The 24,698-nt window shown below is 24.9% G+C and overlaps 1 protein-coding gene across 4 annotated transcripts; it reads right to left on the reverse strand.

The window, feature by feature from the left end:
- Positions 1-3,157: 3,157 nt before the first annotated feature.
- Positions 3,158-24,437, reverse strand: LOC119613725 (rab11 family-interacting protein 4B-like). 4 transcript variants are annotated; one of them, XM_037969766.1, is made up of 6 exons: positions 23,640-24,437; positions 7,538-7,672; positions 7,025-7,478; positions 6,838-6,965; positions 3,616-3,654; positions 3,158-3,307 (listed from the first exon to the last, which is right to left on the reverse strand). In XM_037969766.1, the coding sequence occupies exons 1-6, from the start codon at positions 24,312-24,314 to the stop codon at positions 3,179-3,181; spliced, it is 1,560 nt and encodes a 519-aa protein (XP_037825694.1). In that variant the 5' UTR covers positions 24,315-24,437; the 3' UTR covers positions 3,158-3,178. The 4 variants fall into 4 exon arrangements, with proteins under 4 accessions (XP_037825694.1, XP_037825696.1, XP_037825695.1 ...); XM_037969768.1 differs by lacking the exon at positions 23,640-24,437 and adding an exon at positions 7,771-8,062; XM_037969767.1 differs by lacking the exon at positions 3,616-3,654.
- Positions 24,438-24,698: the final 261 nt, after the last annotated feature.

Here is a 24,698-nt window from a genome sequence, read left to right on the forward strand (position 1 = left end):
AATAACAGAAAAAAATCCTAGAAAATTAAAATTTTCTTAATAACTAAACACTCCTCTTAAATAAAACCTTATTCAGCTGCTTAATTTGGCTATTCAGCTAAGCTTTTATCAATTCAGCTAATAGAAATACCTTACAAACAGCAAAATTTAATTATATTCTTCCAGAAAACTTAATTCAGCTAAGAAATTTTATTATTCAGCTAATTAAATTTTTATAATTTTCAATAAATTATGCATATAGTTTAGAAAAACTCAATTCAGCTAACATTGTAAGCAATTCAGCTAAGAAATTTTGCAATTCAGCTAACAAAATGTACATTTTAGATAAAAACTTCATATTTTTCCTTCAGAAAATATTCAGCTAACAAATAGAACTGAACTAGAACTGTACTAGAACTGAACTAGAACTGAACTAGAACTGAACTAGAACTGAACTAGAACTGAACTAGAACTGAACTAGAACTGAACTAGAACTGAACTAGAACTGAACTAGAACTGAACTAGAACTGAACTAGAACTGAACTAGAACTGAACTAGAACTCAACTAGAACTCAACTAGAACTGAACTAAAACTGAACTAGAACTGAACTAGAACTGAACTAGAACTGAACTAGAACTGAACTAGAACTGAACTAGAACTGAACTAGAACTGAACTAGAACTGAACTAGAACTGAACTAGAACTGAACTAGAACTGAACTAGAACTGAACTAGAACTGAACTAGAACTGAACTAGAACTGAACTAGAACTGAACTAGAACTGAACTAGAACTGAACTAGAACTGAACTAGAACTGAACTAGAACTGAACTAGAACTGAACTAGAACTGAACTAGAACTGAACTAGAACTGAACTAGAACTGAACTAGAACAGAACTAGAACTGAACTAGAACTGAACTAGAACTGAACTAGAACTGAACTAGAACTGAACTAGAACTGAACTAGAACTGAACTAGAACTGAACTAGAACTGAACTAGAACTGAACTAGAACTGAACTGAACTGAACTAGAACTGAACTAGAACTGAACTAGAACTGAACTAGAACTGAACTAGAACTGAACTAGAACTGAACTAGAACTGAACTAGAACTGAACTAGAACTGAACTAGAACTGAACTAGAACTGAACTAGAACTGAACTAGAACTGAACTAGAACTGAACTAGAACTGAACTAGAACTGAACTAGAAAACTGAACTAGAACTGAACTAGAACTGAACTAGAACTGAACTGAACTGAACTAGAACTGAACTAGAACTGAACTAGAACGAACTGAACTAGAACGGAACTAGAACTGAACTAGAACTGAACTAGAACTGAACTGAAACTGAACTAGAACTGAACTAGAAACTGAACTAGAACTGAACTAATGAACTGAACTAGAACTGAACTAGAACTGACTAGAACTGAATTCTAGAACTGAACTAGAAACTGAAATCTAGAACTGAACTAGAACTGAACCTAGAACTGAACTAGAACTGAACTAGAAACTGAACTAGAAGACTAGACTGAACTAGAACTGAAATAGAACTAGAACTGAACTAGAACTGAACTAGAACTGAACTAGAACTGAACTAGAACTGAACTAGAACTGAACTAGAACTGAACTAGAACTGAACTAGAACTGAACTAGAACTGAACTAGAACTGAACTAGAACTGAACTGAACTAGAACTGAAACTAGAACTGAACTAGAACTGAACTAGAACTGAACTAGAACTGAACTAGAACGGAACTAGAACTGAACTAGAACTGAACTAGAACTGAACTAGAACTGAACTAGAAACTAGAACTAGAACTGAACTAGAAACTGAATTACTAGAACTGAAACTAGAACTGAACTAGAACTGAACTAGAACTGAACTAGAACTGAACTAGAACTGAACTAGAACTGAAATAGAACTAGAACTGAACTAGAACTGAACTAGAACTGAACTAGAACTGAACTAGAACTGAACTAGAACTGAACTAGAACTGAACTAGAACTGAACTAGAACTGAACTAGAACTGAACTAGAACTGAACTAGAACTGAACTAGAACTGAACTAGAACTGAACTAGAACTGAACTAGAACTGAACTAGAACTGAACTAGAACTGAACTAGAACTGAACTAGAACTGAACTAGAACTGAACTAGAACTGAACTAGAACTGAACTAGAACTGAACTAGAACTGAACTAGAACTGAACTAGAACTGAACTAAACTATAGCCCTAGTCTAACAAAGTACTTGAATTGTTACATAAAATACTTAAAAGTTTTAGAAACAAATAAAAAAATACATTTTGATAAAAAACTTTAAAATTATAAAAAAATAAAATCATACTTTAGTTTGTTTTTATTAAAAAAATTATACATATTTTATTAATAATAATAATATACTTTATAGTTTTTATTTATATATAATAATAATAATTAATTTTATTTATGACTAACAATTAGGTTTAAAAAATTAGTTTATATATATTACAAGGAGCTTTTAAAATAAAACAAAAAAAAAATAATAAAGTTTTTAAAGAAAAAGCAAAAAATAATAATAAACTTAATATTTAATAAATAAAGTCTAAAAAGGGAAATCTTTAATAATTAAGAGAAAATTTTAAACATTTAAATAAAAATTTTGTTTTAATTTATACACTATTTAAAAAAATCTAACAAGTTTAAGGTTTTTTTTATTAAATTTTGTTTTTAAAACTAAGAATTTAATAATATATATATTTTTTATTAATAAAAAGCTTAAGTCATTTTTGAGAGGGTGTTAAAGGGAAAACAGATTTCTCTAAGATAAATCTCTTTTTTTCAGGAAGTTAAGGTTAAATATTTATAAATAAATTCTTTACAAAAAGCATAAATATCAAGGGGGTTTTTTAAAAACTAAAATAAAAGAAGCTTAAGGGAAGATTAACTTAAACTTGGAGTAACTTAAACTTTTTGGAACAAAGGTTTAGATGACAAAACTTCTTGCAATTAGATAATTTTAAGTTTCAACCAAGTTTAAATCAAACTTTAAGGGATTAAGTTTAGTTTTTGTAAATTATTAATAATATTGCTTATTTATAAAATGTTTAATAATTTCTTAATAAAAAGTTCTCATTTTGATTTTGTTTAAAAAAATAGTTTAATAATAAATTGGCCTTAATAAAGTTTCTTAGGGTTTTTTTTAATATAATTAATTAATAACTATTATTTATTATTTATGGCTTTAACTTCCAATAATTGAGGACATTTTTCCACAATATTTAATAATATTGTATCGATATAATGTTTAAGGCGGGTGTTTTCTTCCTCTTTCTCCTGGAAGGCTTGTTGTAACTAAGTTTATAAAAAAAAAATTTAAAAAAAAAACAAAAATATTTATTTTATTAATAAAAAAAAAAACAAAAAAAACTTATTTTCTAAAAAAATTAAAAAAAAAACTTTCACCTTTAAAACAAATATAAAACCTCAACCCAAAAAAAAATATTAGTTTTTTCCTTAAAATAAATGTGTGTTATGTTGTTTTTTTAATGTGATGTTGTTGTTTATATGAAAAAATGTTGTTTAACAAAAAAAAAAACCTTTAAACAAAACCCAATTTAACAAAAAAATGTTTAATTTGTTTTTTTTTTTTTAATTATTACCTGACTTAAGGATGCTAATGTGGTTGAATCCACAGAATCCTGTAATATAAATTTTTTGTTTTGCGCATAGAAAGAGAAATAAAAAATAATACACATTTGATGAGAATTGTATGAACAAAAAAACACAGTGGAAAATAAAATAAACATTAAAGCTATTGTAAATGCTTTTTCTGAAAAAGCTCTCTGTGAAAGCTTTTCTAAAAAGCTCACTTTAAAAGCTTTTCTAACAAATTTATTGTAAACGCTTTTGTATAAAAAACTCATTGTAAAAGCTATTCTAAAAAGCTTATGATAAAAGCTTTTCTAAAAAGCTCACTATAAAAGCTACTTTTTGTTTTTCCGAGGATTCTTAAAAAATGTATAACAAAACTATTGTAAAAGCTTTTTGATCTAAATCTCATTGCAAAAGCTTTTGTCAAAAGTTTTCTATAAACAACTCATTGTAAAAGCTATTTTAAAAAGTTTATTGTAAAAGTTTTTCTATAAAAAAAGCTCATTGTAAAAGCTTTTCTAAAAGCTTATTGTAAAAGCTTTTGTAAAAAAAGCTTTTCTTAAGAGCTCATAGTAAAAGCTTTTCTTAAAAACTCATAATAAAAGCATTTCTAAAAAGCTTGTTTTAAAAGCTTTTCTAAAAAGCTCACAATAAAGCTACTTTTTTGTTTTTCCGAGGATTCTTTAAAAAACTGTATAACAAAACTATTGTAAAAGCTTTTTGATCCAAATCTCACTGTAAAAGCTTTTGTAAAAAGTTAATTGTAAAAGCTTTTCTATAAAGAAATCTCATTGTAAAAGCTATTTTAAAAGTTTATTGTAAAAGCTTTTCTATAAAAAAAGCTCATTGTAAAAGCTTTTCTAAAAGCTTATTGTAAAAGCTTTTGGAAAAAAGCTTTTCGTAAAAAAGTTACCGTAAAAACTCAAAGTAAAAGCTTTTCTAAAAAGCTCACTATAAGAGCTTTTCTAAAAAGCTTGTTGTAAAAGCTTTCGAAAAAAAGCTTGTTTTAAAAACTCATTGTAAAAGCTTTTCTATAAAGACTATTGTAGAAGCTTTTCTAAAAGTTTATTGTAAAAGCTTTTCTAAAAAGCTCATTCTAAGACGCTCATAGTTACAGCTTTCCTATAAACTTAATTATAAATTTTTTTCTAAAAAGCTCACTGTAAAAGCTTTCTAAAAAGCTATTCTAAAATGTTCATTGTAAAAGCTTTTCTGAAAAGCTTATTGTAAAAACTTTTTCAAGAAGCTCATCGTAAAGTTAATTTTAAAAGAGTTTCCAAAAAATTTCATAGTAAAGGCTTTTCTAAGACCAATTGTAAAATCTTTTCTAAAAAGCTCATTGCAAAAACTTTGCTAAAAATCACTCATTAAGTTAATAACTAAACGCTCTAAGAAAATTATTGCTATTTTCAATTTCAGTTTTTAAAAAAAATTAACGAAAAAGCTTCATTTAAGAGATTAAAAAAAAAAAAATACTTTCTATAAATCTTTTTTAAGACAAATTGTTTACTAAAGTTTTGTTTTAAAGCTAAACACTTTAAAGGCTAGATTTAGTAATAAATTATTCAGAAAGCTTTTTGCAATCCCTAAAAACTTTAATATGTAATATGTAAGCTTTTCATAAGACCTTTGAAAACTTTTGTGTAATAAGCTTTTTTCTTCAATATTCGTCTAAAACCTTATAATAATTAAAAAGAACATCACACTAAATAAAATAAAAAGTAAAACTAAAAGCTTTTGATAGGTATGAAAGCATAACAAGTGTTTAAAGAGAGCTTTTTAAGCTCCCCATTGCAGTTTTAACTAAAACCATGCCAAACATGTAAAATGAGTGCCAAAACTGAAACCTAATTTTATGAAAAATATGAAAAACAAATAAATGAAGATGAATGAAATGGTCTCTAAAAAGCTTTCACTTGTTTCGATTCTAAAAAGTATTCTCTAAAATGTGAAATATATGGATTTGCAAACTACAACGAATGAAATATATTTTTGGAGAAATAACTTAGCAAAAGCTTAAGAAATGAGTTAAAATGAAAGCTTTTACATAAATGTATTTTAACAAAATGCTTTTAAAAGTTTGAGAAGAGCTTTCAAATAAAAGCTTAAGTAAAAACTTTAAAAGCTTTAAACAAGTTATTAAATAAAAGCTTTTTAATAAAAGCTTTTGAAAAGCTTTTTAATAAAAGTTTTAGAAAATCTATTTAATAAAAGCTTTAGAAAAGCTTTTTAATAGAAGCCTTAAAAAAGCTTTTAATAGAAGCATTAGAAAAGCTATTTAATAAAAGCTTTAGAAAATCTATTTAATAAAAGCTTCAGAAAAGCTTTTTAATAAAAACTTTAAAATTCTTTTTTTTTTTTCAAAAAAGCGGTTATAAAGCTTTCTAGTTAGAGCTTTATGAAAGGGTTTAAATAAAAGCTTTGTAAAAGTCTTTAAATAAATGCTTTAGAAAAACTTTAGATTAAAAATTTTTTAAATAAAAACTTTAGATTAAAAAGTTTTTAAATAAAAACTTTTGATAAAAGCTTTAGACACGTTTTTTTACTAAAAAGCTATATAAAGCTTTAAAAAAATAAATATAAAGCGCATTCAAATAAAGGCGACAAAAAGTTTTTTGAATAAACGTTGTTATAAAGCTTTTTAATAAAAAGCTGCTATAAAAGCTTTTTAATATAAAGTGTCAAAAAAGCTTTAAAAAGCTGCTATAAAAGCTTTTTTAATAAAAAATGTCAAAAAAGCTTTTTAATAAAAGGTTTAAAAAGCTCTTACAAAAGCTTTTTAATAAAGAGGTGTCAAAAAAGCTTTTAAATGAAAGCTTTAAAAAACTACTTTATAAACCATTTTGGGAAAGTGTAATAAAGTTTTATCTAAAACATTTCAGTAAAAGCTTTCAGAAAAAAATTATGTAAATGTCACTGAAATTACTAAAAATCATGCAAATCAATAGAGAAAACCAAAAGCTTTTTTAGTATAAAAGCTATGAAGCACTTATTATCAAAATTAGGAAAAAAAAATAAGAAAACATGCAAGCTGCAGCCTTAACATACGGTCTACGTAGCCAATATTTTCAAACTTTTTGTAGGTGTAATATGGTAATTATAAAAAAAAGCTTTTTTTGAGAAGCTAAAAGCGTTAACAGAAAAAAGTAGTGCTTACTAAATAAGTGCTTATTTTGCTTAATTGAATTCAAATAGAAGAGGGAAGAAAAATAACGTTGGTTTAAACATACCTGAGCTTGTGACATTTCTTCCAATTCTTGAGCCAAACTATTCAAAGTGCCATTCAACAAATGGCGACCCTCCTCCACGCCACGAGTTAAAACAGCAGCCTGCAGTTCTTCATTTTGTTCTTCCAAAGCTGTAAGAGAAAATACATTTATATTTATGGAACTTTTTATGGGATATATGAAAGCAAACCTCTATTCTTTTGACGCATTTCCTCTAGCTCCTGATGTAGTTCTTCCAGTCTTATGGATTCGGGTGAGGTGGTGGGCAAGGCCGGCCCAGTTTCCGCCCTCAAACGTTCCAATTCTTTACTTAACTCGAGCATTAGTTCTTCTGAAGTTTTCTTTTCTTTTTCATATTTACGTTCCTTTTGTAAAGCCTCATCGAGATCCTGTTGCAGAGCCACAATTTGATCTCTAGCCAGTTCAAATTTCTCCTCAGTGCGATGTAGATCATTGGCTTGTTTGTCACATAGGACACGCAAACGTTGATTCTCCTCACGCAAAGCATTGGCCTCGATTTCTATGGTTTTGATTTTGATCTGACAGTTTTCATTCTGTAAGGCAGCCTCACGCTCTACACGAGCCAAAAGCTCGCGATGGCGTTTTTGTTCTTCGGCTAAACGATCCTCGGCACGAAATTCAGCCTAAAGAGAAGGAAAATAAGAAAACGTTTGCTTTTTATTAAGAAGAAAAACAAGCTTACCTCCCGGAACTGCTCTTCCAGCATGTGATAGCGTGCCTGCAATACCGCATATTCGGTTTTTGTGCGTGAGGTTAAATCCTCGACAGTGGTTTTTGTATCCGTTAAATCTGTCACCTGACGCTGTAGTAATTCCAGCTGGAAATTTAGAAAAATTAAATATTAGTTTTTTTTTTAAAAAAGCTTAAATTAAGTTGAAAATTTTATCTTAAATTTGTACTTGTTTTAATACTAACACAATTATTTTTTAAATTTAAAATATCTTTTAAAACATCATCCACTACACTGTCAGCCATGGAGCTTTTTACAAACATTGGTGTTGTAATTTTAAAATTTAATTTTGCCCACAAAAAAAAAACGAATATTTTCCGTTTGCTTTCTTTCAATCTTCAGTTTTTTCCCGCATTTAACTCATTTAGCATCTACATGCCACTTGCCACTCTTTAAGTGTTGCATTGTAGTTTGCAATATTATTTTATCTCTATTCAAATTAGCCACGCGTTAGTCAGTTTTTTCGTGCATATGCGAAATTTTTTTTTAAATATTTAAAAAAAAAACTAATAAAAATATTTAAACGAAGGCGTTAATTATTTGCAGCTTCTTCCTACAGTTTGCTGTTGTTGGTTATTTGCATCTTTGCTGTTTGAACAGCAAATTGTGAACTGTTTGTTACTTTTTTTTCATTTCATTTAATTTAATTAATCATAAAAATACGTTTTTTTGTTAAACTCTCTTTAAGTTGTAAAATTAAAACAAATTGCTCTCTCTTTTACTGTTTATCTTGCTCGCTAGACTCAAGTAAGTTGCAATCTTGCAGTGATAAGAAAGTTGAATCAATGAAATACAGGGTGTTGCCTCTCAATGCAGCAAAAAAATTCTTAAGATTTTCAAAATCAAAATATTGTTAATTGAAAGCTTTTTTGGAAAAGCCTTTTAGAAAACACTTTAAACAAAATATTTAAAAAGAGCCTTTAAATAAGCTTTTTGGAAGAACTTTTAAAAAAGCTTTCTGGGAAAAGCTTTTAAATAAGCTTTTTTGGAAAGCTTTTAAATAAGCTTTTTGGAGAAGGTTTTAAATAAGCTTCTTGGAAAAGCTTTTGGGGACGGCTTTTAAATAAGCTTTTTGGAAAAGCTTTAAAATAAGATTTTTGGAAATGCTTTAAAATAAACTTTTTGGAAAAGCTTTCAAATAAGCTTTTTGGAAAAGCTTTTAAATAAGTTTTTTGTAAAAGCTTTTAAATAAGTTTTTTGTAAAAGCTTTTAAATAAGTTTTTTGTAAAAGCTTTTAAATTAGGTTTTTGTTAAAGCTTTTAAGTAAGCTTTTTGTAAAAGCTTTTTAAATAAGCTTTTTGTAAAAGCTTTTTAAAAAGCTTTTCGGAAATTTTTTAAATAAGCTTCGAAAAGCTTATTTTAAGCTTTTTGAAATGTTTTAAAATAAGCTTTTTTGTAAAAGCTTTTAAAAAAGCGTTTTGTTGAAAAAGCTTTTAAATAGGGTTTTTGGAAAACTGTTAAATAAGCTTTTTGAAAAAGCTTCTTATAAGTTTTTTGGAAAAACTGTTAAATAAGCTTTTTGAAAAAGCTTCTTATAAGTTTTTTGAAAAAGCTTTTTTATATAACATTTTTGAAAAAGCTTCTTATAAGTTTTTTGAAAAAGCTTTTGAACAATTTTTTAAGAAAAGCTTTTAAATAATCTTTTTAAAAACATTTTCACAAGCTTTTATGAACATTTTTCGTTTAAAAAAGTTTTAACAAAAAAATATTTTAGAAAAGCTATTAAACTATCGAACTATCGTTTCAAAAAAGATGTCATTTAGAAAAACTTTTAAACAATCGTTTTAACAAACGAAATGATTTAATTACAGCTTTACAGAAAGAGAGAAGTTGAAAAAATTTTTCTTTCAAAAAGCTTTATTTTAATAAAATCATAAAACTTATAAAGAAAGCTTATTATTAGAAAAGTTTAAATAAAATATTATAATAAAACTTTATATAAAATTTTTTAAAAATTTCTTAATAAAAGTTTTGAATCCACTTCAATTAACTCAAAAAAGCTTTCTTATAGAAAAGTTTCACTTATAATACTTTAAAAAAAGCTTACTGTTTTAAGAATTTTCTAAAAAGCTTTTGAAATTTTTGATTAAAAGTTTTAAAAAAGTAAAAAGTTTTTAATAAAAGCTTTAAAAAGGTTTTTTAATAAAAGCTTTGAAAAGCTTTTTAATAGAAGCTTTAAAAGAGCTTTTTAATAAAAGCTTTTAAAAAGCTTTTTAATAAAAGTTTTAAAAACGGATTTTAATAAAAGCTTTAAAAACGATTTTTAATAAAAGCTTTTTAATTAAAGCATTAAAAAAGCTTTTTAATAAGAGCTTTTTAATAAAATCTTTAAAAAGCTTTTTAATAAAAGAATTAAAAAAAAAATAATAAAAGCTTTAAAAAAGCTTTTTAATGAAAGCTTTAAAAAAGCTTTTCAATGAAAGCTGTAAAAAAGCTTTTTAATAAAATCATCCAAAGAACTTTTAAATAAAATCTATCAAAAAGCTTTTAATACAATTTTTAAAAAAGCTTTTTAAAAAAAGCTTTTTAATGAAAAATTTTAAAATGCTTTGGGAAAAAAAAACATGAAAACTTATTGTTTAGCAAAATTTTTAAGATTTTTGTTTTCATTCGAAATTTCCTCTATTTTTCCAACTCAACACCCTGTTTTTGCCATTAATTTGAAATACAATTTATTACGCTTGACTCTGAAGTAACTAAATAAATAAATATATAAATTTTTTTATATTTATTATTATTATTTGTTTTATTTAATTTTTCAATATGAAATCATTGTTAACAGCGAAACAATGACATTTCTATAGAATTTTTTGTGTGGGCAGAGTCGGTGGTGATTTGGTGTAGCAGCACCCAGCAGTAGTATAGTGTAGAATGTATTGATAAGAGCGGGTGTGTATAATGCAGCTATTTAGTTAATAAATTTATTATAAATAAACAAAACAGCTTTTTTATAAACAAATAAGAATAAAGGGGGAAAAGTTTCCCTAAAGACTAATTAAATTTTTTTTTTTTTTTTTGGCATTTGAAAAAGTTTTTTTTTAATTTTTTAGTATTTTTTCTAATAGATTTTATTTTGTTTAAATTTTTTTTTTTAAAGAATTTTGTTTATTTTTTTTGTTTAGTGCTTTATTTTTTAAGATTTTTTTTTTTTGTTATTTTACTGCAATTGTTTTGCTTTACTTTTCTTATTGTAAAGAGATCATTGACTCTTTTTCTTTACTTTTGCTTAAAAAAAATTGCATGTTTTTGTTGTTTTTTCTTTACTTTTGTTGTTGTTGTTGCTTTTTTATGACAATATAAAACAAAAATTTTACTTTTAAATTTATAATTAAATGTTTTCCTATTAAATTTTCATAATTTCACATATTTACACCCAACTAACCACACATACACACACAGCAATTAACTAGATAATAACATTATAAAGTGTTTATAAAACAATTATAAAATGTTTTTTATTATTATTGTTTTTTAGTCTTTAAAAAGTTAATGACTTTTATTAAAAAAAAAAGACCACAAATACCAACAATAGTTTGACTTTGAAATCAAAAAAACACGTTAAAAGCAGAGCGAACCCCTTTTAAACGGAGAGGGAAGGGAAGCAAAGAGAGCACATATTCCCACCACAAAATTTTAACTGAAATTTCTGCAAAATAAACACAACAACAAACAATTAACACGTTTCGTTTATAAAGACATCTACGGTTGTTTACTAAAGCGAGGTTTAAACGACATACAACAACAGTTTAGCAAAACGAAATCTTTTAAAAATGACGTTTTATACAAAAGAATCCAATTTACTTTAGATGGGGGCACAAATAAGAATTAAAACAATAAGATTGATAATTTTGAAAAAAAGATGAAATATCAACGATCGCGAACGTCATCAAACAATACTGTGTCGAACGGGCCGGGCCACAAACTAAATTAAACCGACGAAATTATTTAAACACACTAAAAAAGTTTTTGTATTTGTTTTTGGTTTTTTTCTCTTTTTTTTTGTTATTTCACATGTTGGCAAATGTATGGCGAAATAATAAAACAAAAACAACAAAATTTACATCAGCAAAAACAACAACAACAATACCAGCAACCAAAACTGAACGGCCTCAAAAACCAAAAAAAGAATCAACCAAAAAAAAACATAAACATTCTTCAAAAAAAAAAAAAATAGAACTAAATTTAGCATGCAGTAGCAAACGAAAAGACCAGTAACTAGTAGACACTTAAAGGGAATGTTGTAAAACCAAATAACAGGAAGGTGGTGTGAAAAGTTTTAAGGCAAAGAAACCAAAACTTTCTTTTGACCTAAATTCTTACAAAAAAACCAAAAATTTTAAAGAAAATTTTACAATTTTTATAAAAATTTTAAAAGTTTAGCTTCAATAAATAATTTAATAGTATTTTCTATCAAACAACGAGGGTGGTTTGAAAATTACTTTACATTTTTTTTGAAAAATTTCTTTAATTTTGTCACATTTTTAGGCTAAACTATATTTAGATCAAAATAATTTTTGATTTAAACCCTATTTCTTCATTATACGAGGACAGTTTGAAAATTATGTTAAACTTTTTTTTTCAAAAAGTTCATAAATTTTTTCTATGTTTTAAGCTAAATTATAATTTGATCTATATAAAACTGGATTTAAACCATTTTTGTTCCACATACGAGGGTAGTTTGAAAATTATTTTAGTTAGTTTTTAGGAAAATTTCTTAAATATGTAAAATTTTAAAGCCAAAATATAATTTGATTAACATTAGGCTTGATTTATAAAATGTTTCTTGAATATACGAGGGCAGTTTAAAAATTATTTTAATTACTTTTAAGGAAAATTTCTTAAATTTTTAAAATTATTAAGCTAAGCTGTAATATTATGAAAATAAGTCTTAATTCAAAACATTTGTCTTCCTTATACGAGGGTCAATTAAAAATTACTTTAATTTTTTTTCGAAAATTTCTGAAATTCAAAATTTTTAAGCTAAATTATAACTTGATCAAAATAATGCTTGATTTAAACCATTTTTCTTCATTATACGAGGGCAGTTTGAAAATTACTTAATTTTTTTTTGAAAATTTCTTAAATAAGACTTGATTTAAATCATTTTTCTTCATCACACGAGGGTCGATTGATTGATGTTTTTAATTATTTAAATTATTATTTAAGATTATACGAGGGTAGTTTGGAAATTATTTTTTATTTTTTGAAGAATTCATTAATTTTGTGTATTTTTAAGCAAAGTTATAATACATATGTATATCTTACAAAATTGGGCTTTACTAAAATCATTTTCATACATGATACGAGGGTCGCTTGAAAACAATTTCAAATTCTTTGTTTTTTGCAAACTTTTTTTTAAATTTGTTTAATTTTTAAGCAAAATTAAATGTTTTAACAAATGAGGCTTAATCAAAAACATTTTTCTTTAAGATACGAGGGTAGTTTTAAAATTAATTTATAGAAAATTTTCACAGATTAGGCCTTTTTAATAAAAAATATTTTTCGCCATTATGCGAGGGGCGTTTGAAAATTATTCTAAAATTTTTTTTTTTAATATTTCGAAAAAAGTCCAAATTTTTAGGTTTTTTTAATCTTAATTATAGCATAATCATATAAGACTACAATTAAATAATTTATCTATATTATACGAGGGTTGTTTGTTCATTTTTCCAACCAAACATTTTTTTGTCTTAATTTAATTTAAATATTTTTCCTGTTTTTATTCTTCTTAACATTTTGCTGGGATAGGTTTCTCACCCAAAAACCATTACACATATTTTGCACATTGTCTGCATACAACATACTTGTTGTCTTCATTTTAAATTTAAATGTAGTATAATTGTCTTCATTCTTTTCATTTTTTTTTTTTTTTTTCAAATTTTTTTCTCACAATACAAAAATTCTTTACATTATGCTTTAAAAATGGCCAATGAACTAAATGTAACAGTTAGCAAACAAAAACAAGAAATTGTTTATTTTAAAGTTTGACAAGATTTCAAAGCAACCAAAGATTTTTAGACAACAACACCATAAGTTTGTTGTTGCTTTTAGTTTAAAGAAGAAATTTTGTATTGCAAAATAATGTCTGTCATAAATTACAAAATATTTAGGTAGACATTGTTGATTTCATTTCTAAATTTAAATAGAATTTATTGTATTTGGACAATAAAAGCGTTAAGCGACACTTCTAGTAAAATTTATTAGTTATAAAACTCATTTTATAACAATATCTCATTCTTTAACAGTCAATATAATAAATTATATAAAATTTTTTTTTAATTTTTTTTTTAGAAAAATATCATTAACATTTTATAAAAGGTCAAAGGTCATACCTTTAAAAATGTCTATTTTTCAATTTAAAAACCATAAATATTTCTTAAAACCATCAAAGCATCAAATTTTATACAATATTTATAATTTTTTCTATAAATTTCAGTAAAATTTATAAAAGGTCAAAGGTCATATATTTAGAATAACTTTATTATGTAATTAAAATTATTTTATTTTAATTATATTGGTTCAAGAATTTGAATTATTGGAAAACATGTATAAAAATCTGCTAAATTATGATTTTTTAAACAAAAAGGTCAAAGGTCACACTTTTAGAAATTCGTATTTTAATATGTAAAATGTTTTATTTCAACTCTAATGTTAGAAAATTTGAAATTATAGAGAAAATATGTAAAAAATCGAATAAATTGAACTATTTCACTGAAAAGGTCAAAGGTCATATTAATAAATATCTGTTATTTATGTTTTATTTTAACTATGACTATAAACAAATTTGAAAAAAGGTAGAAAATACTAAAAACGAATTAAACGCAATACAAATTCTAGGAATTTTGTGTGATTTTAACACTTTTTTTAAGATAAGGTCAAAGGTCAATCTATAAAAATGTTTTATTTTGCTACTTAATCTCAAAATTCAATGTGTTTATTTAAAGACTATTGAAAATTATTAGGAAAATGTTTAGAAACTATGGGAAATTTAAAATTTAATGCTAAAAGGTCAAAGGTCATGTTTTAAAAAAACACAATTCCATGGTAAATATTGTCATATTGTCTAGTTAATTAAAATATGAAGTTGATTTAAATGTCACGTATAAAATTGTTTGCATTTTTTTTAAGAATATAAACACTTTTTTCAAGTTAAGGTTAAAGGTCACTTGTTTAAAAACCGTATATTACGATAAAAAGCTTCAGAATTTTGTGGAAGAAACTCAAAATTATTCAAAAAGAAGTTAAAAATTATCCAATAATAGATTGTTGTAGGAATTTTACACATTTTTGGACTTGAGGTCAAAGGTCGAGTATTTTTAATTTTCTTATTTCTTATAATTTCGTAGAAAGAATTAAGAAAAGTTTTCAAATAAATCAAAAATTATGAAACAAAATTATTTTGTTATAATTTCTCAAAATTACTAACTTAAGGTCAAAGGTCATATTGTTGAAAATTTTTATTTGAAGCTTATTTTACACCTTGTCACTGCTATTATTAAGGAAATTAATTTTCTTAATAAAAAATTTCGGATTTAGAAGTATTTATGACAATTTTTGTTATTATTGTTCTTAAGGGTCAAAGGTCATGTTGTTAAAAACTTGTCATTTTCCAATTTTAATCATTTAAATTGTTTGAAAATGCTTGAATACAAAAAATATATAAAATTTATTAAATTTCTTACATTTTTATATAAAGGTCAAGGGTCAAATTATTTAAAATTCATTATTTGTAAGTTATAAGTATTTATAAGTTTGAAAAGTGTTTAAAGACGTAACATCTATTGGATATTAATAAAATTATAAGAAAATAAGCAAAATTTCTGTTGTAATTTATCAATTTTTGACATTTCTTTCTCAAGGTCAAAGGTCAAGTTGTTAAAAATCTATTATTTTTGAATTTTAAAAACTATAAAATGCGTAAAATCTTTAGAAGATGTAAAATTTTAAAGAAAATACTCAAAATTTCTTTAAATTTTTGACATTTTTAACTTTAGGTCAAAGTTTAATTTATTTAAATGCAAGAAATCTTGTTTATTTTAAACTTTAAAGTATTAAATTTAATTTTCTTTGATCAGAATGATCATAATACCATAATTTTTGTTATTTCTTTTACTCCATTTAATTTTCTGTATATTTCTATATCTACATCTGCATTTCATTTCTGTTTTATGACAGATTGCATTCTTATTGCCCTTAAGCTATAATAATACTTGTGTGTATTACAAAAATCACTTAATTTTCTATATTAATGTTGCATAAAGTTCTTGAGTTTATTAAAAGATATTTATTTTTAATTTACTGCCAGAGACCACAAGTGTTTAATGTCAATTTTTGTTTCTAGACATTTGACAGATGAGCGTCAACACAATTAAAAAGGAATTTAGGAAAAGCTAAGTAAAAGGGCTTTTGGAATTTAAGTAAAAATACTTAAAACAATTATGGAAAAATATTGTATGAAAAAGAAAAAGTCCAATGACTGACATAAAACAGTTTTCCAAATAATAAGAAAGGTTTTCTTGAAATATTTTAAAATAATTTTTGAAACAAAATAGAGATTTTTTTAGTATTCAATTTATTACAATTTTTATTATGACTTTTTTTCTAAACAACACATGTTGAACACATTTACAGTGTAAAACTAAAAATAAATTTATTTATTACGGGGCCTTAATTTTTGTAAATTTAATTTTTGCTCATAAAGTAAAAAAAAATATATTTCTAATATACGAAAAAAATCTAAACAATTATTAGCAAAATAAATATTTAGAAGAATATGCAAAAATAAATGTACAAATAAACATTGAAAAGCAAAAATATGTACAATAAACATGAATGAGATCAGCAAGACAATAATAACTAGAGAAAAATCAGAATAAATGTGTGTTTTTCTAAAAGATTAGGGAGTTCCTAATTTAAATTCTTTAACTAAATTTATTTGTTAGACAAACAACTGCATAACATTGCTTAGCAACATGTTTAAAAGTTAAACAACATTTTTAAAAGACACCAAATTTATTACTAAAACAAATTTTATATAAAAAAATCATAAAATTTTCTTTGAATTAAAAAGATTTTGCTTAGCAACATTTGGTGTGCTTAGCAACATTTTAGAAAAATTTCCAACATAATATATTTTGTTCAAAATTGTTAGGAATTTACAAAATTATTACAATTATTCGTTTTTTTAGCATTTTTCTTGATATTTCTGCTTTACAATGTTTAGCAACATGAAAATATGTTGCTCAACATTTGGTGAAATAAAATTTTTTTGTAGACAATTTTATATTTGTTATAAAAAGTTATAAAATTTTGTTTTAATATCTGAGATTTTGCTTAGCAACATTTTTTGACTTTAGCAACATTTTAGAAAACAATTCCAAAATAATATATTTTCCTCAAAATTGTTAAGAATTAATAAAATAAGGAAATTTTTAGGTTATTACAAGCATTTAGCTATTGTTTCATTATATTTTAGCTTTAAAATGTCTAGCAACATAGAAAAATGTTGTGCAACATTTAGAAAATATAAATTTTATTTAAAGACAGTTCTATAAACGTTTTTCAAATTCTCAAAACTTCTTTAGAATTTGAGCTAAAGCCTTAGCAACATTTTGCTGAGTTCAGCAACATTTTCAATTTAAGTTAAAAAGTTTCTAAAATTTAGTAAATCTAATAGGAAATGAAATAAAGTTAAAAAACTATTGAAATTTTTGAAAATTATACCGTTTTTAGCAACATTTTATAAAAAAAAAATAACTTAGCAACATTTCATATTTTTAAGCAACATTGAAAAAATTTAAAATTTGAAAAGGAAAATTTTAATTACAAATAAATAATATAATGTTTACGACAGATTTTGATTTAAATGTCATAAAATAAGCTTAGCAACATTTTGCTACTTTTAGCAACATTTTAAGTTTTTGTTAAGAAAATTCTAAAATTTATAAAAAAATTTGGGGTTTTAATGAACTAAAGAAAAGAGGCTTTAAATTTATGACAAAAATTTCATGTTGCTGGCAACATATTGCTGATTAAAAGCAAATTTTCCAAAGAAGAAAAAAATATTTAGTTCCCTTAGCAACATTTAAAGATTTTGTTAAAAAAAATTTTAAATTATGTAAAATTTCTGTTGTTTTAATAACATAAAGAAAATAATGCTTAAAAATTTAACAAAATTTTTATGTTGTTAGCAACATGTTGTTTATGAAAAACTAACTTTTAGTTTAAAAAAGGATAAATTGCAAAAAAAATTAAGAACATTTTTTTTTAAATTTAAAATCAATTTAAAGAAAATTTTATTAATTTTTTGGAGCCTCCCTAATACTTCATTTAATTTATTTTCTTTTTCCCTTTACAAACAAAACTGTTTAAATACTATTTAACATTAATAAGATTACCCTCCATGTAGATGTTTAAAAAATTTCAAATAAAAATTTCAAAAAAAATTACAAAATAGAGGAACTAATTGCAAAACAAAAACAACAACTAAACAGTTACATACGTTTCCCATTAAAACACATAAATACTATTTCCGGTTAAAAATTCTAAAATCAAAGAACCAACTAGTACATCAAAAGAAAATCATTTTTGTATGTTAAGCTTGTCTACACACACACCCATGGTAAAATAAAATCAATATTTTAGTAATCTACTATTGATTACAAATTCCCCCTTTTACTGTCTCTCTCTCTAACCAAAATTCAATTTCATTTCCAATCATTTAATGCGAGCAAATGTAATCAATTTGTTGCAGTTTCCAATTTTCTAAAAACTCTATCTGGTTTATTATTATCTGGTTACTAAGAAAACCAAAAGTGTAGTCAATTAAAAACTAATTAAAATTTCTTCTAGAAACTGGGCTTCTTTATTAAAGAAGATTTGAGATAAAAAGAAAAATATACAAACAGAAAAAAATGAGGTCATTTTATATGTAGGCAGTGAAGGAAGGCTAATTGTAATAATAAAATAAGAAAAAAAAGTGAAACTTTTTTTTCTATATAGAATTTCCGTTATAAATTGTGATAAAGTTAAAATTTAAGAACAAAAGAATTATAAATTGCTAGATTTTTTTAAATTGAATCTGCGTATTTGATAAATAAGATATACTATAGAATGATCTTTAGTCCAGACTATAGAATGATCTACAATAGACAAATCTATAGTAAAGACTACACAATGATCTATAAACAAAACTACATACTGATCTATAGTCAACTAGAGGCTGACCTATAATCAAGACAAGGCTATGATCTATAGCCGATACTATAGACTAATCTAGTGTAGAGACTATAGACTGATATATAGTCAAGCCTGTAGACTGATCTATATTCAAGATTATAGATAGATCTATAGTCAAGACTATAGATTGATCTATATTCAAGACTATAGATAGATCTATAGTCAAAACTATTGATTGATCTATAGTCAAGACTATAGATTGATCTATAGTCAAGACCATAGATTGATCTATAGTCAAGACTATAGATTGATATATAGTCAAGACTATAGATTGAACTATAGTCAAGACTATAGTGTGATATATAGTCAAGACTTTGGACTTATCTATAGTCAAGATAGATCTATAGTCAAGACCATAGACTGATCTATAGCCAATACTATAAAGTGATCTATAGTCAAGTCCATAGAGTGATCTATAGTCAAGACCATAGACTGATCTATAGTCAAGACTATAGACTTATCTATAGTCAAGACTATAGACTGATCTACAGTCAAGACTATACAGTGATCTACAGTCAAGACTACAGACTGATCTATAGTCAATACTATAGACTGATCTATAGTCAAGCCAGTAGACTGATCCATAGTCAGGACTATAGACTGATCTGAAGTCAAGACTATAGATAGATATATAGTCAAAACTATAGATTGATTTATAGTCAAGACTATAGATTGATCTATAGTCAAGACTATAGATTGATCTATAGTTAAGTGTGATATATAGTCAAGACTTTGGACTTATCTATAGTCAAGATAGATCTATAGTCAAGACCATAGATTGATCTATAGCCAAGGCTATAGATTGATATGTAGACAATACTATAAAGTGATCTATAGTCAAGTCCATAGAGTGATCTACAGTTAAGATCATAGACTGATCTATAGTCAAGATATAGACTGATCTATAGTCAAGACTATAGACTGATCTACAGTCAAGACTATTGAATGATCTATATTGCAGACTATAAGCTGATCTATAGTCAAGACTATAGACTAAACTATAGTCAAAACTATAGACTAAACTATAGCCAAGACTATAGACTGATCTATAGTCAAGACTATAGACTGATTTATAGTCAAGACTATAGACTGATCTATAGTCAAGACTATAGACTGATCTATAGTCAGGATTTGAGACTGATCTATTGTCAAGACTATAGACTGATCTATAGTCAAGACTATAGACTGATCTATAGTCAAGACTATAGTCTGATCTATAGTCAAGACTATAGACTGATCTATAGTTAAGATTGGAGACTGATCTATTTTCAAGACTATACTCTGATCTATAGTCAAGACTACAGACTGATCTATAGTCAAGACTATAGACTGATCTATAGTCAAGACTATAGACTGATCTATAGTCAAGACTATAGACTGATCTATTGCCAAGACTATAGACTGAACTATAGTCAAGATTGGAGACTGATCTATTGTCAAGACTAAAGACTGATATATACTCAAGACTTTAGAGTGATCTATAGTCAAGACTTTAGACTGATCTATAGTCAAAACTATAGACTGATCTATGGCCAAAAAAACTTGATTTGTACTTTCAGCAACATTTGTCTCTTTTCAGCAACATTTTGTGCTCCTTTAAAATGCTTTTTGCCAAATTTTTTTTAACAATTTCTCTGTAAAATTCCTTTCACACTAATAAATTTTTTAATATTTTCAACCAATACCTTTACATATTTACAATAATTTCTGTTTATTTTACAGCAATACACACAACACATCACTTTAATGGAAACACATAAAAAAATCAATAAAAATTGATTTAAAAAAAAAACAAACACTAAAACGCCATAAATACTCACGTCATCTTCTTCTTCATTGGTAGGGGAATTATGCATATTACAATTATGAATAATTTTTTTCTTAAATTTTAAAATTTGTTTAAAATTTAGATAAACAAAATCTTTAGAGAAAAAAATTTATGGAAATTTTTATTATATTCCTGTTATTAAACGAAATTTCACACGCAAATTCTTAACTGTAACTAAATGTTTAAATACATGACCATAACATTTTATATGACAATATTTTTATTTTTCGTTTGTTATTATTACGTTTTGGTGTCCAACTAACCGCCACCCCCGAGTGGTTTATAAATGTATTTTAGAACAGACAATAACTATTGTCAGTTTAGTTAGAAAATTAACTAAACGAAAATTTCTATACTAAGTGATGTGCTCAAATATTTATAGATTTTTTTGTTGGTTGTTGGTCATGCATTCATTCATTAGTTGGACTATTTTTGTTAGCCACTGTTAAATATTTCCAGGGCAATTAATGTTTCATTTTCAATTTTTATTAATTATTTATGATGGGGTTTTTTTCGTTATTTTTTGTTGTGGTTTTGTTTTCCAGTTTCAAAGACAAGGGGGTGCAGAATGGGTTATAAAACACTCGAGAGACATGCTAATGTAAATAAAACAAATTAATATTTTAATCGAAATGACATTTTTGAACTGTAGTTGCAAATACTAGATAAAATTTTTAGAAAATAAACTAGAAATATAAAAAAAAGTTAAACACAAAAGAGAAACTAAATAAACAACCTAAAAACACACTAGCAACATTTTAAAAGTCTTAGCAACATGTTGTATTTATGAGAAAAATATTTAACATTTGTAATTGTAAACTTTTTTTATCAAACTTTAGCATATTTATGCTCTAGAAAGGCCTTGAAAGCCTTAACAACATTTTCAAATTCTTAGCAACATTTTAAAAATGTTGCTTTAATTTGCCTAATTTAACTCAAAAAATCATTTAAAATCTTCTTAACAATTAAAAAATATCATAATTAAAGTAATTTCTATAATTTTCAAAAATATGCTTTTTAATTTTTAAAGCATATTTTGGCATATTTGTCTAAAATCAGTAAAAACTCGACAAAAATCCTCTAAAAGTGGTTAAAAATGGTTATATGTAATGAATTTAGCAATTTGGGAAAATATTTTAGAATATTTGCTAAAACTACACATTGAACCAGAATATCTTCCAAAAATGCACTATAAGTACTTAAAAATGCATATTTAAAAGGAATTTAGTAATTTGCGATAATATGCTTTTAGTTATCGTAGAGCATATTTTAGCATATTTGCTAAAATTTTATATTTAAAGCGAAATATCCTTGAAAATGAGTTAGAAAATCCAAAAAATGAATATCTGTAAAGATAACAAACATATTTGAAAATATGCTTTTTATTTTTTAAAGCATATTTTAGCAAATTTGCTAAAAATTTGCATATTTGAACCAAAAAATTTCCAAAAATCAGCTACAAGTGTTAAAAACTGCAAATTTGTAACTTTTGGAAAATTTTGCTTATTTCCACACTAAATAGTTAGAATATGCTAAAAGCATATTTTTGCTTTAAGAGCATATTTTAGCATATTTCTATGAATTCGTCAAAATTTTCATAGATTTCAGCTAAAATAGCAACTTTAAATCATTTTCCCTTTACTTTCTTTTAAAAATTGGAAAGCATATTTTTGCTTATAAAGCATATTTGAGCAAAATTCTGTAAAATCGTTTGATTTTCATAATATTATGATAAAATATCAATTTTAGATCATTTTCCTTTTATTTTTACAGAAAATATGCAAAGCATATTTTTGCTTAAAAAGCATATTTGAGCATATTTCTGTTAATATGTTAGATTTTCATATATTTCAGCTAAAATAGCAATTTATACTAATTATCTCTTATTTTCACATAAAATTGACATTAAATGTCAAAAGCATATTTTAGCTTAGAAAGCATATTTGGGAATATTTAACTAAATTCATTAGATTTTAATGGAATTTTGTTAAATTAACAATTTGTGACTATTTCCTGATGTTTTTTAACAAAAAGGCCTCAAAAACTCAAAGCATATTTTTGCTTAAAAGGCGCATATTTAACTAAATTCATTAGATTTTAATAGAATTTCGTTAAAATAACAATTTGTGACTATTTCTTGATGTTTTTTTAACAAAATAGGCCTAAAAAATTTAAAGCATATTTTGGCATAAAAAGCATATTTTCGCATATTTCTGCAAATTATCAGATTATCATAGAATTTTGCTAGAATAATTAATTTTGACCATTTTTCGACTGCTTTTAATAAAAAAATCTTAAAAAGCTTAAAGCATATTTTTGCTTAAAAAGCATATTTAAGCATATTTAACTAAATTCATTAGATTTTAATAGAATTTCGTTAAAATAACAATTTGTGACCATTTCTTAATGTTTTTTAACAAAATAGGCCTAAAAAACTTAAAGCATATTTTGGCATAAAAAGCATATTTTCGCATATTTCGTCCAAATCATCAGATTATCATAGAATTTTGGTAAAATAATAAATTTTAACTATATTTTGATTGTTTTTTCAACAAAAACTCTAAAAAACTTAAAGCATATTTTGTTTTAAAAAGCCTATTTTGGCATATTCCTGTTAATTCGTGGGACTTTCATAAAATTTAGCTTAAATAACGATTCTAGACCATTTCTAAGACATTTTAACACAAAATAGACATAAAATATAGAAAGCATATTTTAGCATATTTTAGAATATTTTATCATATTTTATTTAAATTGTCAAATTTTCCTGTAATTTTGCCAGAATGAGTAGTTTTGTCTATTTCACGTTTGTTTTTATAGAAAAAAATTGAAAATGCATAAAAGCATATTTTCGCATATTTCTATAAAATCATTAGATTTTCATAGATTTTAGCTTTAAAAACAATTTTAAACATATTTTCTTGGTTATTAAACTAATATTTTTTGTAAAAAATTTTTTAAAAATAAGTTTTTAAAAGTTTTGCTTACTTGTTCATTTAAATTTTCACACATTTCCAAACTGATGCCATTCATTTTGCTATTGTTGTTGTTATTATTCTCACTTAGGGCCTTTTCCTCGTAATCACAGATTAATTTATTTTTAAAATTTTTCAAATTTTCCAATTTAAAACCGTTTGTATTGGTATTATTTGTTTTATTATTACATTTATTAGTTAAACTTTCGTAATTAATAATTTTATTATGATTATTGTTATTGTTATTATTACACTCTGTATCCACTAGTTTATTATCGATAAATATTAGGGAATTTGGACCCGATGGCACAATATCATCAAAATCTTGTGGATTTAAACTAAGAAATGTCTCTTGATCGATAAGTATAGGAGGATGTTTACTATAATCTGTTTCGTAACCACCAACACTGCCACAACCTAGGGAATAGGCTTGCGTATTGTTTGTGGGATTGTTAAAGTTTAAATTTAAATCTTCTAAACTTTCATTCGATAGTTTATGACTAGCTGAACGATCTCCAAATTTAAGAGTATTATTAAGTAAGGATTTCTTTTGATTGTTAGACGCTGTTGTCGATGAAGAGCTGTTTGTTGCAGTTGATGTTGTTGGGCCTACAAATTCAAATTGTCCAGCCCACATATCATAGGCCAAATCGATACTATCCGGTTGACTGGCGGGTTGACTACTCATGATTTAGTTGAGAGTTTGCTTTTTGTTGTTGTTGTTAGGGCGGGTGTTGTTTTTTGTTGAGTATTTATTTAAGTTTTTTTGTAAGGTACTAGTTTTTGTTGGAAGACTTTTAAAGAGATTTTTTTTGTTTTTATAATCAAACAATTTTTACATGTTTTTTGTAAATAAAATTTTAGTTAAAATTGAAGATTTCTATAAAAATAATTAAAACAAATTAATTAATTACACAGATCACTTTAACTTTTAGTTTCGTATTAAAATGTGATTAATTGAATTGTTTTACTTTTTCACTTCTTTTTCAATTTCATTTAGTTTGATTCACAAGAGAAAGCTAGAAAATTCGTAATATTATGCTTCAAAGGTATAGTTTTTTATTGTCATTTC

The sequence above is a fragment of the Lucilia sericata genome, unplaced genomic scaffold (genome assembly GCF_015586225.1).
Source record: "Lucilia sericata isolate MDLA Ls3-8-SP2 unplaced genomic scaffold, ASM1558622v1 Contig002263F_arrow, whole genome shotgun sequence".
NCBI lineage: Eukaryota > Metazoa > Arthropoda > Insecta > Diptera > Calliphoridae > Lucilia > Lucilia sericata.

Bases quoted from the DNA above. Each gene is read 5' to 3' on its own strand.
- LOC119613725 (XM_037969766.1), bottom strand. From the start codon at position 24,314: ATGAGTAGTCAACCCGCCAGTCAACCGGATAGTATCGATTTGGCCTAT. The intron at 7,673-23,639 runs GTAAGCAAAACT...CTAAATTTCCAG, and splicing joins GTGAAAATTTAAATGAACAA to CTGGAATTACTACAGCGTCA. The intron at 3,655-6,837 runs GTATGTTTAAAC...TTTATATTACAG, and splicing joins AAGAAATGTCACAAGCTCAG to GATTCTGTGGATTCAACCAC.